At 44.6% G+C, this 16,745-nt stretch overlaps 2 protein-coding genes across 3 annotated transcripts in view; one reads left to right on the top strand and one right to left on the bottom strand.

Moving 5' to 3' along the window:
* The window catches only part of LOC143989623 (uncharacterized), a 261,462-nt gene that overhangs the window by 38,897 nt on the left and 205,820 nt on the right, over positions 1 to 16,745 (top strand). The gene's annotated exons all lie outside the window — the stretch shown is intronic.
* The window catches only part of LOC143986907 (uncharacterized), a 356,956-nt gene that overhangs the window by 195,184 nt on the left and 145,027 nt on the right, over positions 1 to 16,745 (bottom strand). Inside the window, exons 14-20 of the mRNA XM_077485315.1 lie at positions 15,593 to 15,626; positions 11,810 to 11,934; positions 11,329 to 11,463; positions 11,117 to 11,240; positions 10,903 to 11,000; positions 10,638 to 10,779; positions 7,782 to 8,866 (exon numbers count right to left, since the gene is read on the bottom strand). Coding sequence (XP_077341441.1) covers positions 7,782 to 8,866; positions 10,638 to 10,779; positions 10,903 to 11,000; positions 11,117 to 11,240; positions 11,329 to 11,463; positions 11,810 to 11,934; positions 15,593 to 15,626 — 1,743 coding nt within the window. The remainder of the gene's footprint in view (positions 1 to 7,781; positions 8,867 to 10,637; positions 10,780 to 10,902; positions 11,001 to 11,116; positions 11,241 to 11,328; positions 11,464 to 11,809; positions 11,935 to 15,592; positions 15,627 to 16,745) is intronic.

Below are 16,745 nucleotides of genomic sequence, written 5' to 3'. Positions count from 1 at the left end.
GGCCCACCATCTCTTGGAGAATGACAGCCCCCTTATACAGACTCTCGCCACCTTCTTCGAGGGGATGGCGCAACTTTACGATGACCCCCAACGGGCTACCACCGCAGAGTCTGCATTAACTGCGCTCCAGCAAGGCCGCAGGACGGCTGAGGACTACGTCTCTGACTTTAGACGCTGGAGCGCAGATACCCTGTGGAATGAGGCGGCCCTTAGACATCAATTCCGTATGGGCCTGTCTGAAAGCCTCAAGGATGAATTAGCTCGTGTCTCCACTCCTGACGCTTTGGAGGACTTAATTGCTCTGGCCATCCAAATAGACCGCAGACTTCGCGAGCGTAGGGCCGAACGCTCTTCCCAACCACTGAGACCTGCCTGGATGACGGCTAGGACCTCGTCTCCCACACCTTTCTTCTCTCCGCCTCCTCAAAGAGGACCTACCAGTGTGCCTCCTGCTCCTGAGGAACCGATGCAACTTGGACTACTCCGACCCTCTCTGCTTCCTGAAGAGCGAGCCCGCCGCCGTCAAATGAACTTGTGCCTGTACTGTGGCGGCCCCGGACACTACGTGGCCAACTGTCCTGTAAAGCCACGTAAGTGCCTCTCACCTGTGTCTCACAGTTCCTTTAACCCACCTTCCAACCCTCTCCATGTTGTCCTTCTGCTCTCGTTTCAGCTGCCGGGAAGAACCATACACGTTAACGCCATTCTTGACTCCGGAGCCTGCGGCTGCTTCATCGACTCCGCCTTCACCGACCTGCATTCGATTCCACTACAGAAAAAGACTCATGGACTTGCTATCTTTTTGGCCGATGGTTCTCAGATTAAGTCCGGCCGAGTCACTCAGGAGACCCTTCCACTATCCGCCTCTACTCCCTGCCAACATTCTGAACTATTAATCCTGGATGTCATCTCATCCCCACTTTTCCCTGTGATTCTGGGCATTCCGTGGCTGCAGGCCCATAATCCCTCCATCGACTGGACTTCAAGGGAGGTGAAGTTCCTCTCCCCTTACTGCCGGGACCACTGCTTGCCTGGGGCTTCTACACACACCAGAACACTCCTCTGCCTAGACCCAGACTTGGACTTATGCCAATCTGTCCCCGAACCTTACCATGAGTTTCTGGACGTTTTTAGTAAACGGGGGGCTGACTCCTTACCCCCACATCGTCCCTATGATTGCCCCATTGAGCTCCTTCCTGGGGCTGAGATCCCGTTTGGACGTGTCTACCCTTTATCCGAAAAGGAACAAGAGGCCCTGAAGGCTTACATTTCCGAGAATCTCCAAAAGGGGTTCATTCGTCATTCCACATCTCCTGCCGGGGCTGGAATATTCTTTGTTACCAAAAAAGATCAATCTCTTCGACCCTGTGTGGACTATCGGGAATGAAACAAGGTTACGATTAAAAATCGCTACCCCCTACCTCTGATTCCTGAGCTCTTCCAGAAGCTGAGGTCAGCTACCATCTTCACTAAATTGGACTTAAGAGGTGCCTACAACTTGGTCCGCATACGAGCAGGCGACGAATGGAAGACCGCTTTCCGAACTCGTTTTGGGCACTACGAGTATCTGGTAATGCCTTTCGGGTTGTGTAATGCCCCAGCCACCTTCCAACATTTAATTAATGATGTCTTCCGTGATTTCTTGGATATCTTTGTCATCGTATACCTTGATGACATTCTGATCTTCTCCAAGTCCCTGGAGCAGCACCGGGGGCACGTCGGCAGAGTTCTGCTTCGGCTCCGGGAACATGGACTCTATGCTAAAGCCGAGAAGTGCAAATTTGAACAGCAGGAGATCCAATTCCTCGGTCTCGAAATCTCCCCAACAGGCATCAAGATGGACCCGCAGAAGGTCGCTGCTGTCCTCGAATGGCCAGCCCCTACCGACAAGAAAGGCATCCAGCGCTTTGTGGGCTTCGCTAATTTTTATAGAAAATTCATTAGAGGGTTCTCTGCCATTATTTCCCCCATCACCCAGCTTACCAAGCAAAATACACGCTTTCTTTGGGGTCCTGAAGCCCAGGCTGCCTTCAAGAGACTTAAGGACCTGTTCACCTCCGCTCCTATCCTCAGCCACCCGGATCCATCCAGACCTTACATTCTAGAAGTAGACGCCTCTGAGATAGCTGTTGGGGCGGTAGTCTCCCAGCGCCTTGGCGTGGACGACCTGATGCACCCCGTAGGGTTCTTTTCCCGAAAACTCTCTCCAGCGGAAAGGAATTATGATGTAGGCGACCGGGAATTACTTGCCATTAAGTCCGCTTTGGAGGAATGGAGATATTTACTCGAAGGGGCGGTACACCCCGTGCTCATCTACACGGACCACAAAAACCTCGAGTACCTCCGCTCCGCAAAACGCCTGAAACCTCGGCAAGCTCGCTGGGCCCTCTTCTTCTCCCGGTTCTGTTTCCATATAACTTATCGTCCTGGATCTAAGAACGTTAAGCCTGATGCACTTTCCCGTATGTTTGACAGCCCTAAGGACACCACACCCCCGGATACCATCCTCCCTGCTAATACTTTTCTTCTCATCCAACCAGATCTAGTAACTCTGCTCAAGAATGCCTCCTCCTCCTCTCCCGGTCCCCCGGGAATCTCGCTAGCATCCAGGGAGGGTCTGCTTTGGAAGGACAACTTGATCTTCGTCCCTGAAGACATGAGGATTAAGGTTTTGGGTCTCTGTCATGACCACCCGCTCGCTGGGCACTTTGGTGTCCGCAAGACTTTAGAACTAGTACAGCGTTCCTTCTGGTGGCCAGGCGTGAGGGAATTTTGCAAGCAATATGTAAACACCTGCCCCGTATGCAGCCAGAATAAGGTTCCCAGAAATCGGGCTTGGGGGCTGCTTAAACCTCTTCCCGCACCCGACCGCCCTTGGCAGATGATCACGATGGACTTCATTGTGGAACTTCCCCCTTCTGAAAACTGCACTGCCATATTTGTAGTTTGTGACCGTCTGACCAAGATGGCCCACTTCCTACCCTTAGCGGGAACCCCCTCTGCAACCGAGACTGCCCATGTCTTTATTAAGGAAATAATCAGGCTCCACGGGGTACCCACCAATATTGTGTCCGATAGAGAGGTCCAGTTCACCTCCCGCTTCTGGCGAGCCCTTTGCGAATCTTTAAGAATTGAACTAGCTCTGTCCTCCGCCTACCACCCACAGACCAACGGGCAAACGGAGCGCACCAATCAGACCCTCGAGCAATATCTTAGATGCTTCTCTTCTTTTGTCCAGGATGATTGGGTCCCCCTGTTACCTCTGGCGGAATTCGCCTATAACAATGCCAGCCATGCCACCACTGGGCAGTCCCCGTTTTTTGCCAACTACGGTTTTAATTTGTCTTTTCTTCCCGATGTTCCTACAGAATCCCAGGTTCCAGCGATCCAGGATAGGATATCCTTCCTGCAACAGAATAATCGGACGCTTCAGGAGGTCATAACCAAAGCTCAGGCTGACAGAAAGAGGAGCTTCGATCGAGGAAGAAGGGGAGAACTAATCCTTCAAGTCGGGGACCAGGTATGGCTGTCTTCCTCTAATTTAAAGTTAGCATGCCCCTCCAGGAAATTGGCACCCAAGTTTCTGGGTCCATTTCCCGTTAAGAGAAAAATCAATGAGGTGTCTTATGAACTGCTCCTGCCTGATTCCATGAGAATTCACCCAGTTTTTCACGTAGCTCTTCTTAAGCCTGCTGTACCTGATCCCTTCCCTGGTAGAGAAACAAGACCACCTGACCCTGTGCTAGTTGATGGCAATGAAGAATTTGAAGTTGAGGCCGTTCTGGATTTCAGAAGACGACAGGGACAAGGTCAGTTTCTTATTAAATGGAAGGGCTATGGCCCAGAGAGTAATTCTTGGGAACCCGCTTCTAATGTACATGCCAATAGACTGATCCAGGCTTTCTTTGCTGCTCACCCGGAGAAGAGAGCCTCTAGGGGCGCCCGGAGGTTGCCCCTTGTGGGGGGGCAATGTCAGGAATCCGTCCGTTCCATTCGACCGGCTCTCCGTGCGCGCACACGCGTTCGTGTTGCGGGTCGTCGTAGGCACGAGCGCCTTCCGACGCGCGCGGGTGCACGACGATCGTATGTACGCGCAGCGCACGCACGCACGCACGGGCGTACGTTAGCTTGATTGGCGCCAGTGGCCCTTTTTAAGGGCACAGTTGTTGTGGTTCTGTGCTGTCTCGTCTGCAGCTAGTGCCTGAAGTTACCTGTTACCTGTCTGCTACTCATCTGATACCTGACCCGGCTCCGTTTGACCTTGCTGACCTCTCCTGCTCCGACCCCGGCTTGTTTGACCCTTCTTGGACTGTTTTCCTGTTGCCGAACCTCCTGCTTGTACCTGACACCTCTGCTTGATTCCTGCCTGTTCCTGAGTCGGCTACCTCCTCGTCCAGCGGACCTTATCCATCCAGGATCCACAGTCAGCAGCCTTCTCCTTGTCTCTTCCATACTACTGAGAGTTCCTGCTCCAAGGATCCTTACCTACCCAGCACCGGTTGCTGCACCTGGCCGGACTCCTCTACCCCGCTGCGCTCCTGTCTCCCTGTCCCCATTCCAGAGAGACCGGAACCAGAGCCGTAGGAGAGGTCCCCTTCCACCAAGTCAGACTCAATACCAGACGTTCCTAACAATATCATTTGGTGACAACTTTTTGTAAACTTTTTTTTGTGTCATTATTCAATCAATTGGGACAAAAAAATATTCAATGGGCTCAACATGCCCCTCAGCAATTTCCTTGGGGTGTCTACTTTCCAAAATGAGGTCATTTGGGGGGGGTTGTGTTATTTTGGCATTTTATGGCCTTCGAAACTGTGATAGGTAGTGAGGAGTGAAATTACAAATGTATGCCCTTAGAAATCCTGAAGGTGGTGCTTGGCTTTCGGGGCCCCGTAGGCGGCTAGGCTTCCAAAAAGTCGACCACATGTGGTATCCTCGTACTCAGGAGAAGCAGCAGAATATATTTTGGGGTGCAATTCCACATATAACTATGGCATTTGTGAGCAATATATCATTTAGTGACAACTTTTTGTAAACTTTTTTTTTGTGTCATTATTCAATCACTTGGGACAAAAAAAATATTCAATGGGCTCAACATGCCCCTCAGCAATTTCCTTGGGGTGTCTACTTTCCAAAATGAGGTCATTTGGGGGGGTTGTACTGCCCTGCCATTTTAGCACCTCAAGAAATGAGATAGGCAGTCATAAATTAAAAACTGTGTAAATTCCAGAAAATGTACTCTAGTTTGTAGACACTATAACTTTTGCGCAAACCAATAAATATACGCTTATTGACATTTTTTTTTACTAAAGACATGTGGCTGAATACATTTTGGCCTAAATGTATGACTAAAATTTAGTTTATTCAATTTTTCTTATAACAAAAGGTAGAAAATATCTTTTATTTTTTAAATTTTCAGTCTTTTTCCATTTATATCGTAAAAATAAATATCACAGAGGCAATCAAATGCCATCAAAAGAAAGCTCTATTTGTGGGAAGAAAAGGACGCAAATTTTGTTTGGGTACAACATTGCATGACCGCGCAATTACCAGTTAAAGCAGTGCAGTGCAAAATTGTAAAAAGACCTCTGGTCCTTAGGCTGACAATTGGTCCGGGGCTGAAGTGGTTAAGATTTCATTTTTATAGGAAAACTTTTTTATAGCTCCCATTCATCTTGGCTTTGTTAAACATTACGACAGCTGTATTCCAATTAACAACCTCATCTTAATCTTTTTTTTCTCTTTCCACTCAATAAATGTAAAATTACAAAATTGTTATCTTTATATAAACTAATCCCATTGTTACCAATTTGCCCATTAACCTGGATTTCATTTCCAACCAAAGGTTATCTAAACCAGTTACAATATATCTATATTATTAATAAAATTGTTAAACTCATATTAGAAATTAATACTCCTATGATACTTTCAATATCACACACTAATATATATGCACTGATAAATGCCCTTAAAGGGGGGCATATTACTTAATTTTACTCAATTTCCCTTTTTTAAATGCACTGTTTCCACTATCAAAGGATAGTCAATTTGTGTAAGACACGGTTAAATGTAACCTTCATTTTACCATGTTTGGAAAACAGATTAAAAAATAATTGTGATCACATTGTTTATCATTAGATTCGTTAACCCGATACATTTTGTTATAAATGTTTTGTCTAAAAAACAGAAATTGGCATGGTGTCCTTCCAGCTTATCACCGACCTCTCATCCCAGCTACATTCTTTCATGAGAGCACAAAGGAGGGGGTCACATCTGCGTACATGACACACACAAGCGATAGAACTAAAGGTTCCAACATTCACATACATACACAAATATCTCTCTAAAATCGCTTACATTTTTCCCATTTGTACACAACACATGCATATCATTCTCTCACTTTCTTTTAATACTTCCTTTCTTAAACTTTGGCTTTCTTTATTTTGCTCTGATATTGTTTGCATCCAATGTATTGTAATACCATACTTCACATACTGTACCTTCTATGATCAGACGGGCAGCCATAGTGCTCATCCCATCTCTCTGACAACATATAAAGCATTCTGTTGTAACTCTCATTACTGTTTCTTGACATTACTAGTTGTAGTGCCTGACCCCAAATTCATCCCACAACTTAACATCAAAATGTCTCTTTCTGTCTAGTGTTTATGTTACTCTTGATCCATCCTGCTCACATAGATAGCTGTTTATCTAGCTGTTTACTATGCATGATTCTTAGTCCCTGTGGACTTTGGTGGTAACCCAGTTACCCATTGTAGATCCCTGTCCACTTTAACCATTAATCTAGGGGCTCAGTATAGGCAGAACCGCACCTTCAGTTCATATATAGCACTCCTCTTTTGCGTTGGGCATTTTTGAGGGTCTCTTAGCCTTCATTCCCTTACTTAATTTAATATCCATAATGACTGGCCAGTCTTCTCTACGTGTGCCTATACCCTCTTGCTTCTAAACTACTTTATCTAGCAGATCTAGCATATACCTGTGAACAGCACTATTCTCCCTTTCTCTATAACACTCTGATGGACAGTAGACAGTGACAACATAACATATAACCACCAATCAATACAGTTCGATTAAGGGGAGTAAAATCGGAACCCTTTGTCCTGAAAATGCCTTACCGATCAAGGAAGTCTGATAACTCAAATGTAAGCAAAAGGCTTTCCTCAGCCGGCTCATTATGAGAAATTCCCAGATCGTCTCAAGCTCCTCGTTTTCGGATACTCAGGGTCCCCTCGAAAACCCCTCCTGGCTGGCTCGGCACCTGACTTAGATATTTCGTAGATAGGCATCTCCTATCCTCATATTGATTAGTGGTTCCAAATTAATTATAACTACTGCAGTAGGGAACAGACAAAAAAGATACGCTCAGTATCTTTCCAAATAACTGTTCTCCTTTATTATGACACATTTGAAGGTTTTTATACACATGATTACGTAGCTATCACATTAATATTACAATTGTACGTTTATGGTAACAAGGGGCATTACATAGACAGGCTAATTCTAATCAGGACTCGAAAGAATGCAAAACATGTACTGAAAACATTATTAGTGCCATGTGCACAGTGAGGGCATTGTGCAATACATATAAAATAGAATACAATTATATACAGAACCTACACATTTCCATTACAAGAGGTAATGACTCCATTTTTATTTTTCTCCTGCTATCAATGGCCAACACGGTACAACACTTCATCCATGTCTTTAGTGATCTCTGATCTCCTTATCAACTGTTTCTTCCATGATGAAGATCAGCCATGGAGTATATCTGAGGTGTATATCAGGGTGTGCTTCTTCCCCACATGAGAGCTATGATGTCCAGCAACATTAGTATAGAAGACATTTCCCTCACTCAGGACAGGAATATGGCTTTTCCCCGTGTGAGATCTCTGATGTCTGTAAAGACTGGAGTTCTGTGAAAAACATTTCCCGCACTCAGGACAGGAATACGGCTTCTCCCCTGTGTGAGATCTCTGATGTTTGGAAAGACTGGACTTCATTGAAAAACATTTCCCGCACTCAGGACAGGAATACGGCTTCTGCCCCGTGTGAGATCTCTGATGTGTGGAAAGATTGGACTTTTCTGAAAAACATTTCCCACACTCAGGACAGGAATACGGCTTCTCCCCGGTGTGAGATCTCTGATGTGTGGAAAGATCAGACTTCATTGAAAAACATTTCCCACACTCAGGACAGGAATACGGCTTCTGCCCCGTGTGAGATCTCTTATGTTTGGAAAGATTGGACTTATCTGAAAAACATTTCCCACACTCAGGACAGGAATACGGCTTCTCTCCTGTGTGAGATCTCTGATGGCTGTAAAGATGAGACTTCTGTGAAAAACATTTCCCGCACACAGGACAGGAATACGGCTTCTGCCCCGTGTGAGATCTCTTATGTGTGGAAAGATTGCACTTCAGTGAAAAACATTTACTGCACTCAGGACAGGAATACGGCTTCTGCCCCGTGTGAGATCTCTGATGTTTGGAAAGACTGGACTTCAGTGAAAAACATTTCCCACACTCAGGACAGGAATACGGCTTCTCCCCTGTGTGAGATCTTTTATGTCTATTAAGATGGGATTTAAAACGGAAGCACTTCCCGCACTCAGTACAGGAAAACCTCTTCTCTGTTGGAAGGACGGCCCCGTCCCTCACAGTCTGAGGTTCCTCAGGATAAGAGGAATACGATGGTCCATCTACACTGTGTGGTGCCAGATGGACATTTGAGGTAGTCGGGTTTTCTCCTGGACTATACTGTGTGATGTCCTCATCTTCTACTTTACAGTCTGGAGACAAAGTGAGACAATCCTCTGAGGTTTTCCTCATCTCCCGTCCATCTACTAAAATAGAAATACAAAGATTATTACTAGACATGAGCTGATTGGTTCCTGCTGTGCTCCAATCAAATCATAAGATATAAAATGTACAGCTGGTAGAAAATGGGTGTAACAAAAGAGAATACATATTATGTGTATATATAGCAGTGGGGGGAGGGGAGAGAGCAGAAGTCATGACTATGTAATGTACAACATATTGTATAAGATACAACAGATAGGACTATATAGTATCAGAATGATGTAATGTACAACACAGAGTATATAGTGCAGGGGTCAGGAGTATGTAATGTAGAATATAAAGTATACAGTGTAAGGGTCAGGACTCATAATATTGGTATTCAGTAATCAGTGGAAGATGAAATGATTACATGAGACAAGTTGCAGAGGTCCCACACCGCTGCCTCCCATCTCCTGAGACTGCACTCAGTGACTTGGGTCTAAGCCCTTGTACACACGGTCAGACATTCAGACAACAAAATCTGTCGGATTTTGTCCGAAACTTGTGTTGCATACACGCGGCCGGACAAAGTTGTCGGAAAATCCAATCATTCAGAACGTGATGACGTTATTTCGTTATGACGGGACTACGTTCAGGTTAGTAGCCAATAGCTTTGGTCTAGGAATTTGATCTGAGCGTGCGTGGCACTTTGTCCGATCGGAGTTCTCTACACATGATCGGACAAAGTCCGATCGGATCATGTTGTCGGAAAGTTTTATAGCCAAGCTCTCAAACTTGGTCAGTCAGATATTCCGATGGAAACAGTCTGATGGGGCCCACACACTGTCAGATTTTCCATCGAAATGTCCGACCATGTGTACAAGGGCTAAGACTATACAGACATATCCCTCCACCCGGCACAGCCAGCAGACAACAGAGCAAGTAATCCTGGGGGGATTGTTACATATTAGGTGAGGTAGAAAAAAAGTCCATAAAGTCCAACCTATGTGTGTGATTATATGTCAGTATTACATTGTATATCCTGTATGTTGTGGTCATTCAGATGCTTATCTAATAGTTTCTTGAAACTATCGATTCCCCCCGCTGAGATCACCGTCTGTGGAAGTTAAACCTCTTTTCTTCTAATTTTAATGAGTGGCCATGAGTCTTGGGGTCACCAGTCCGGTATTTGTATAATGAAATCATATCCCCTGTCAAGCGTCTCTTCTCCAGAGAGAATAAGATCAGAGCTCACAACCTTTCCTCATAACTAATATCCTCCAGACCCTTTATTAGCTTTGTTGCCCTTCTTTGTAGTCGCTCCATTTCCAGTACATCCTTCCTGAGGACTTGTGCCCAGAACTGGACAGTATACTCCAGGTGCGGCCGGACCAGAGTCTTGTAGAGGGGAGAATTATTGTTTTATCTCTGGAGTTGATCCCTTTTTAATGCCAATATTCTGTTTGCTTTGTTAGCAGCAGATTTTGCATTCAGATTTTTGCCACCCAAATGCATTATTTTACATTTTTCTACATTGAACCTTATTTTCCATGTAGTTGCCCACCCCATTAATTGTTCTGTCAGAGATCATGCTATACCTGGGCATGAGTTAGAAGACCAATGGCACATGCCCAAGGTACCTAGGTAGAGCAACATTTATGGTTAAAATCAACCTTTTGCTGCTAGCCGAACCTCAGAATTTCCACAAATGCGGTCTAGATCTATAAATTGTGTCTGCAGCACAGAGAAAGAAGATTATTACCCAGCCCCCGCCCTACTCTGGACCAATCAGTGGACAGTATGGGTGGGGGAATGTATTTAGTGTTAATGACCCACCTGTGCTGATCTCTGTAGGAGTGTCCTCCTCTATAAATGTCCCCGTTATTCCATCCTCCTCCATAGACTGCTGATCATCCCTCACATACCTCTCTTCTTCTTCTGATTTCACCTCAAATTCTATATGCATTGGATCTCCACTCTAAACCAAGAAAATGAGAGAGAATATCATCTGTAAGATAGAAGATTTATTATTGTGACATCACATAGAAAATCCAAACATCATCTCTAGGAGTCCATGTTCTAGATGTTCCATCCCACCAACCTTGTAACAGTGGGGGATGGTGTGACCTTCCTGTGTGGAATCTCGGGAATACAGAGGATGGGGACATCTCTCTGGTTGGTTCCCATTACTGGATCCATCTGTAGGAAACACACACACTGACTGAATACATTGTTTCTATGTGTTTATCAGATGATGGGGGATCTAGGTGGAGCCTCCGTACTGCTCTCTCCTTTACAATAAAGTCTCCTCTTACCCGGTGATGTGAGGGGCGGCTGATTGTCCATCATGACGTCCTTGTAGAGATCCTTGTGTCCTTCTAAATACTCCCACTCCTCCATGGAGAAATAGACAGTGACATCCTGACACCTTATAGGAACCTGACACACACAATGATACAGTCACCATCCAGACACATCCCTTGTCTGTTACTGGATAATGTCCCAGAATTCCCAGAATCCTCCTCACCTCTCCTGTCAGCAGCGCCATCATCTTCTTAGTGACTTCTAGAATCTTCTCTATGTTGTGTCTCTCAGGTTTTAGGGAGTCACATGGAGGCACTGTGATGGTCATATGATCACCTGACTTCACAAGAGGAAATCTCTGTATTGAGGAACCAATAGGAATATCATGTTAAAATCCCAGAATCCTCCTCACCTCTCCGGTCAGGTCTGTGTTTTATTAATAGAGATAAGAGTGATGTCATGTGACCTCCCAGAATCCTCCTCACCTCTCTGGTCAGGTCTGTGTTTTATTAATAGAGATAAGAGTGATGTCATGTGACCTCCCAGAATCCACCTCACCTCTCCGGTCAGGTCTGTGTTTTATTAATAGAGATAAGAGTGATGTCATGTGACCTCCCAGAATCCTCCTCACCTCTCCGGTCAGGTCTGTGTTTTATTAATAGAGATAAGAGTGATGTCATGTGACCTCCCAGAATCCTTCTCACCTCTCCGGTCAGCAGGTAGATGATCTCCAGGGTTAGGTTTAGTATCTTCTCAGTCATATGACTCCGGTCCTCCTCCATCCTCACTGGTGCATTTGATCTATACAGGTCTCCTTGAAGACGGATAACTTTAGGAAATAAAAATAAGAATTATTTGGATGGTATTAGTCGAACAATAATAGGATGTGGATTAGGGTTTGACGGATATCGTTTTTTTAGGGCCGATACCGATACCAATTTTTCGGCTGCATTTGAAGCCAATAGTTGCTAACCGGTGCCAGTACTCTGCAGATTTAACGTTTTTATTTTTACACTGTCCTTTTATTTTTTTATCACTTTTATTGCTGTCACAAAGGATGTATGACAGGTCTTCTTTATGGAGAGATCTGGGATCTATAATGAATATAAACATCTCATGTGACAGTAATAGGAGGTGACAGGCCCTCTTTATGGAGAGATCCGGGGTCTATAATGAATATGAACATCCTATCTATATATGCATATGTGTGTACATATACATACACACGACGTACACACACACACACAACATGGACCAACGAGGACAGATGGGAGAATATTAATTTCAATGCCCTTATTAAGATCCCCGGGTGATAGACTATCCAAAGTATAGATCCAGTAATTTTCCCTCTCACATAACCATTTATAGGGTTCTGCTTCGGGAAAATGGTTGGATGCGGCTTCTATGACCCAAACGCAAAGCCCAAAAGATGACTTCTAGTGAAACTCTTTAAAGTGCCTCGGGACTCTATATTTAGCCACACCCTTCTCAACAAAGTTACGGTGTTCACCAAACCTTTTTTGGAGAGTACGGATGTGCCGCCTACATAGAGTAGGCCACATGCACATGTCAAGCCATATACAACATACTCAGATGAGCATGTAAAGAAATCCGGTATGGTGTACTGCTTTCCTTTACATGTGAAATCTTGTTGTCTATGTGTCACGTGTTTACACGGAAGACATAGGGTTTTTGCACTGATACGTTCCCTTGATGTTAAAGAATGTCAGGGAAGCACTAGCGATCAGTCGTGATGGTTTTATTTTACTCAGAGCTATTTGGGTTGTATGGAACTGTGTGACAAACAGCACTGGTTGCGTACAGTGCTCTGTTGTAGCCTGTCACCTATATGAAGATAGTGTTGAAAAGATTCTCTCAACAATATCACCGGTGTAGCCTTTTTCTTAAAATTTGGTCTTGAGTATCTTACCATGGGTATTGTAGTCCTGTGTACAAGTACAGTTATGCTTAAGACAGCAGAACTGGCTCTTCGGAATGTTGTTCACCCAACGTGGATGGTGACGATAGTGCAAATAGGAGTTGCCGGAGGTGGGTTTTGTGAAATTCTGAGCACAAATACTGTTGTCATGATGGAACAATTCTAGATCCAAAAACACAAGCTTATTGTCATCAGATACTGCGGAGAATGACAAGCCCATAGTGCTGGTGTTGGAATGTTGTAGAAATCCCGGAATTAGAGTATCTGGCCCATCCTAGATAATGACAACGTCATCGATATAGCATCCATAGAATACTAAATGGGAGGCGTAGGGGTTGTTCTGCCAAATATGTCGATGTAGATAAGTATTTTGTCTATTAGTTTAAGCTTATTCAATATTTAAAGTATATTTTTAAATAATAATTTTCTAAACCTATTAATTTCACCTTTTTAGTTTATTGGTAATTTTAGTCATAATCACGTGAAATTGTTAAAGCGTGTCAAACAAGTATGTTCAGCTGGTGGAATTGTAATTTGCCTCAATGTTTACATGTTCCCATGGTTACCAGTTTAGCCAGTCACTTAGTACTTAGTCTATGTGTATATATAAAAAACCCTCTTCAAAGATGGCCCCCAGCAGAGCCTGAGGAAGGAGGACACATGCTCCGAATGCAGGCACCTCCCCCCTCACACTGTACCCAGAAGTGATGACACCCTGTCGTGTTCCTGTGCATCGCCGATCCCTGTCCCAGCTTTCCTGGAGTGCTGGGCTCCACCAATGTGACCGGATAAAAGACAGACACATGGACATTCCAGCCAGCGACACCAGGCAGTTCCCAAGATGGTGCAGGTGACATCGATATCTATGCGGTTTTATATCGCTGGTTTGTGAGTGTTTATGATTTTAATTCATTAAATGTCTTAACTGCTACACTTAGAAGGTGCTGCTTTGTTCCTGTTTTGACAGTAATAGGCAGTGACAGGTCCTCTTTATGGAGAGATCGGGGCTCTATAAAACCCCAAATCCCTCCTCTGCACTTGAAAGTATTCAAAACGCCAAGATTGGCGTTTTGAATACTTTCTATTTTTTAAAACTGGCGCCTTTATGATGCCAGTAATCGGGAAGTGATATCATGACATCACTTTTGGGTTACTAGATCCGAGACCCGAGCAGTGCCGATTCCAGCTTTGTTCAGGCCTCCGGCCAGCCAGTGGGATAGGAGACCCGGCCGGAGCGTCAGGAGTTGGGTCTTCTCCCGCTGCTTGTAATAACAGCCAAGAGCTGCTTAGTGGCATTGGTTGTTATTACAAGAAAGCTGACTATCCACGCTAAAGAATGGTACTGGGTTTCCTGTAGCTTCATGCATCACTCCGGTACAATCCCTTGAAGAAATACCGCTAATGTCGGTAAGTATGTTAGCGATACCGATTCTTCAAAAAAAGTGAATATCGGCCTAATTGATAATCGATCGACCCCTAATGTGGATGTGAGAGGGGTAATAGGAGAGTTGCTGTACATTTAAGAAATAAGCTGCTGTCCCCCATGGGAACACATTTAGTCTGGACTGTTTAGAATTTGTTACATCTTGGAGATTCGGGGACCCTCTTGATCAGATATTCCTCTTTATTCTGTTGAGTTTGTTTTCTTTCTGAACTGGTTTGCAGCCGAAACAGAACTCCTCGAAGAACAAGTGCTCACCAACGAGTGAAGGAATGTCCTTCGTCTTACTTGATATTCCAGAAAAAAATATCACATGACCACTGAGATAATATGTTTAAGGTTGTCAGTTCTGGAAGGTCTGAAAAAAAAGTGGGGTGGGAGGGACATCACAGACCCCATTATGTCCCTCAGAGCCCCCTGAGCTCTCTAGCCCTCTATTCCCTCAAAGCCATCCAGCTGGACTACCCCCTCAAGGGACCCAGTCTCCTGCCGGACTACCCCCTCAAGGGTCCCACTCTGCAGCTGGACTACCCCCTCCAGGGGGGCCGGAGTCCTTCAGCTACCTTACCCCTTCAGAGGCCCCTAAAGTCTTTCAGCTTTACTAAACCCTCACAGGCCCTCAGCTCCTCTATATCCCCCAGTATGTTCCTCCCTCTGACACCAATGATGGATCATATTCTTCATGGCAGGCTGGGGAATGTTTTCTTCCTCCTGACCAGCAATGTATGGGGCTCTATGCTCCATACTCCTGACCCCTGCACTCCATCATTGTTGGCTGCATACCGTAATGATTGCCCATTTGCTGCCTGTGTAGTGTAATAATTGCCCTTTTTAGGCCATGTATAGTCAGGATGGTCATTGTCTTGTTTATTTATTGTCAGTGCTGTTTGTTTAGAGGAACATATTACTAGAATTTATCTCCAAAAGAATGTTCCAGCCCTGTACGTTAGTAAATGTTCTGCCCCTGAAGGGGTTCATCTAGGTTTCCACACTATATATGTGTTTATCATCATCTGCTGGAGATAAAAAACATTACAGTGACTATGGAGGAAGAGGACGGACATGACGGGGGTTACTGGGTGTAAATAGAAAATAAGATCTTATTACCTCCTCTGCTGCATCTTCCAGCAATGTCTCCTCTCTAGTTCCTTCCAATTCACCTCTCACCTGGAACTTCCTGTCTGTACCTGACATCACTTCCTGTCTATACCTGACATCACTTCCTGTCTTCCATAGACACTTCCTATCTGGGTAGAAGTGAGATCACCACCTTGTGGATCTCAGAGGACCTGCAGCCTGAGAAACATTACGTAGTGTGAACACGGCCTTGTGCTGTGTGTGTATGTACCTTACACCAATCAGCCATAACATTCATTTTTTTTTTATCCATAATTTTTTTATTTTATCAAAAGAGAACATAACAATTAAGATTGTTGCAAATAACATTCTGACCACTGACAGGTGAAATGAATAACATTGATTATCTCATTATAATGGCAAATGGAAGCGGGTGGGATATATTACACACCTCCAAACTTTCTGAGATGAGAACGAGGGACACCTATTAGCAAATGTATATAGGTGTAGGACACACTGCACCGCCACGCCCCCTTAAATGCAAGTTATAAAAAAAAAATATTAGTTAAACCCACAAACGCTTTTTTTTACCACTATAATTCCTTTATATTGGCTTTTGAAATTTACAAATACAGCAATTTAGAAATTGAATGAAAGGTTTAGCACCAGGAGATAAATAGTGCATTTTATATACAACTATATAGATAAGACCAGAATGAGGGACAAGTGAGGAGGAAAGAGGGACTTTGTTCTAAATCAGAGACTGTTGGGTGCTATGATATTAGGCAGCAGGTGAACATGTTGTCCCTGAAGTTGATGTGTTGAAAGTATATAAAATGGGCATTACAGTTTGTTGTGTATGGGGCTCTGTGGGATGTGGATGGCTGGGTGTGTGTGTGTGTCACTTACCTGGAGACAAGATGGCACTGGGATGCAGTATGGGAAAAAGACAAGCCGGTGGAGGAGTGTGATACTTTGTCTGGTGGAGTCCATGCCTTGATGGCAGAAAAAAAGGGGACCAACTCAATATTAGAGGGATGATCATAATATTCTGGTGGGTAGGTATAATGTTCTGGTGGGTGGGTATAATGTTCTAGTGGGTGGGTATCATGTTCTGGTGGATAGTTATAATGTTCTGGTGTTTGGTTACAATATTGTGGTGGGTGGTCATAATGTTTTCTGG

The sequence above is a fragment of the Lithobates pipiens genome, unplaced genomic scaffold, assembly GCF_037356315.1.
Source record: "Lithobates pipiens isolate NorthernLeopardFrog02 unplaced genomic scaffold, aLitPip1_a1.2 Scaffold_18, whole genome shotgun sequence".
Taxonomy (NCBI): domain Eukaryota; kingdom Metazoa; phylum Chordata; class Amphibia; order Anura; family Ranidae; genus Lithobates; species Lithobates pipiens.
This window is presented reverse-complemented; position numbering and strand designations above follow the sequence as displayed.